The 2,245-nt window shown below is 41.6% G+C and overlaps 1 protein-coding gene across 1 annotated transcript in view; it reads right to left on the bottom strand.

Moving 5' to 3' along the window:
- The window catches only part of ELSPBP1 (epididymal sperm binding protein 1), a 22,603-nt gene that overhangs the window by 7,767 nt on the left and 12,591 nt on the right, over window positions 1-2,245 (bottom strand). The window contains exons 2-3 of the mRNA XM_006898715.1: window positions 1,389-1,526; window positions 410-556 (exon numbers count right to left, since the gene is read on the bottom strand). Of these exons, the coding sequence (XP_006898777.1) occupies window positions 410-556; window positions 1,389-1,526 (285 nt within the window). The remainder of the gene's footprint in view (window positions 1-409; window positions 557-1,388; window positions 1,527-2,245) is intronic.

Below are 2,245 nucleotides of genomic sequence, written 5' to 3'. Positions count from 1 at the left end.
GCTGTGCTGTCAACTTTGGAAAAAGTATCCCAGTTGTACCGTGTTGAGTTGGCATTGTACAGAAATCAACAGCCATATTGCTCTAGAAATGTTAAATTTTTTTTTTCCATTTGTACAGGGGTAACGCACTGTATTAAATATGTAAGGTCTTATCTACATGGGTTTGATTACAGAAACTAATAAAGTATTCTCTAAATAATGGAAAAAAAAAAAAGAGAAGATGGTCTTAGACTACTCCTGTCTTTTGTGGTTACCAGAGTGTGTTCTTGGAGAAGAAGCCTTGGTTCCTTAAAGTTCTTCCTCCGCTGGCTTGGCCTTCCTCCTTTCCCACCACCTCTTCGTGAGGACTGCCCTCTCCCTCTCTCATTCACCTCCCATGTTTGGTTTTCAGGGAAGCCCAAGGTCTCACCATTTTCTTCACAGTATTTCCACTGTAGCTTCTCATCGTAACTGGATGTCACCGAACACCACTTCTTTTGCAGCCAGCTGCCTTCCGTGGTGCAGCTATTGAAGGATTTTCCATGATAGAGAAAAGGGAAGATGCATCGTGGATAATCTGTAGGGAAAGAGACACCCTAGGTAATCATCAGGGAAAACGAAACTGTGGGAATCAGTAAGGGAAAGTGTGTTACAAATAATCCATAGGGAAATGTGCATGAGGAGTAATCTGAAAGCAAAACTGCATCATATGTAATCTAAAGGGAATGATGCATCATGGGTAATCTGTAGGGATAGAAGCATCATGGGTAATCTGCAGGGTAAACTGCATCATGGGTAATCTGCAGGATAAACTGCATCATGGGTAATCTACAGGGTAAACTGCATCATGGGTAATCTGCAGGATAAACTGCATCATGGGTAATCTACAGGGTAAACTGCATCATGGGTAATTTGCAGGGAAAGCTGCATCATGGGTAATCCGTAAGGAAAGGTGTCCATAAATGTCGACTCCACATTCAGCTTGAATCCACCAGCTGTTCCAAGGCCAAATGATGAGTCAGTTGGCTCTTTTTAAGATTGACAGCCCCGGAAATCTCACGAGTGAGATTCAACTCAATATCAATGGATTTGGCTTTTTGGTTTTATACTTGTGCATGTCATCACATTTGGGGATAAGGTATGTATGTCAATGCATGTTGTGTTTTGAGCCAGTCCCTTTAAGATAGATTTAAAAGGAGATGGGTAAGTACAGAAGCAAAGAAGCCCAAGTGAGGAGAGGTGTCACGTGGAGATTAACAATAAACAGAGGAACAGAAGTAAGGAGAGGGACAACCAGGTCCTCTCTCCAGAGCCAGCAGAGAGAGAGAGAACGCCTTCCCCAGAGCCTGAGCTCCCTGCATCCAGTTCCAGCCTCCCAAACTGTGAGATTGTGGGCTCTGCGGCCTCACCTTCCTTTTCACAGTACTTCCAATTTCCATCATAAATGGCTTTGGTTGCACACCAGGGAAAGATGCTGTTGATCTTGGTGCATGAAAAAGAAGTCAACCCTTTGTAGATGAAGGGAAATACACACGACCCTTTCTTATCTGTAAGAACGAAACAGGGAGGGACAAGAATGAGTCCTGATTTGATTATTTTTTTAATTAACATGTGAACATTTTAGTTTTAAAGTCAATAAGGTAATTTTTTTGGTATTACTTTATATTTTTTATGTTTTATTCAGTCTTCATATACATTGTATTTTATACAATTAATTATCATTGATACATGGTTCCTTATCGGGGAACCCCACAGCTTTGCCTATTTCTTTTTTATATTATAAGAATGTCATTTTTTAAATCCGACTAAGGACTGCTAGGAAAACAAACAGGTTCATCCTGGAGGGGGTGAAACTGGGTTGCTCCTTGAATGCAAAAAATCTGAAACTTTGTCTGACACACTTTGGACATGTTGCAAGGAGGGACCAGTCCTTGGAGAGGGAAGTCATGCTTGGGAGAGTGGAGGGACAGCGCAGAAAATGAAGACCCTAGATGAGATGGATCGATTCAGTGATTGGAGTAATGGGAGTAGATGTGTCAGAGACAGTGAGGTTGGCACAAGATAGAGCAGAGTTTAGGGCTCTTGTACATAGGTTTGCTTTGAGTTGCAAGTGACTCAATGGAACATAACAACAACAACAACAACAACAAGCTAGACTGGTGAGTAGGAATCAAATGCTGTGTACATTGGCCCTGATTTTGCGTTCCTGGGCCATGATGGCCTTGTTTTTATGAGATGAAGAGTTTTTGAAAAAAGTAAAAGATAT

The sequence above is a fragment of the Elephantulus edwardii genome, unplaced genomic scaffold (assembly GCF_000299155.1).
Source record: "Elephantulus edwardii isolate Elephantulus edwardi_28Jun2011 unplaced genomic scaffold, EleEdw1.0 scaffold00236, whole genome shotgun sequence".
Lineage (NCBI taxonomy): Eukaryota > Metazoa > Chordata > Mammalia > Macroscelidea > Macroscelididae > Elephantulus > Elephantulus edwardii.
Note: the sequence above shows the minus strand (reverse complement) of the source record. Positions and strands in the feature narration are given on the sequence as shown.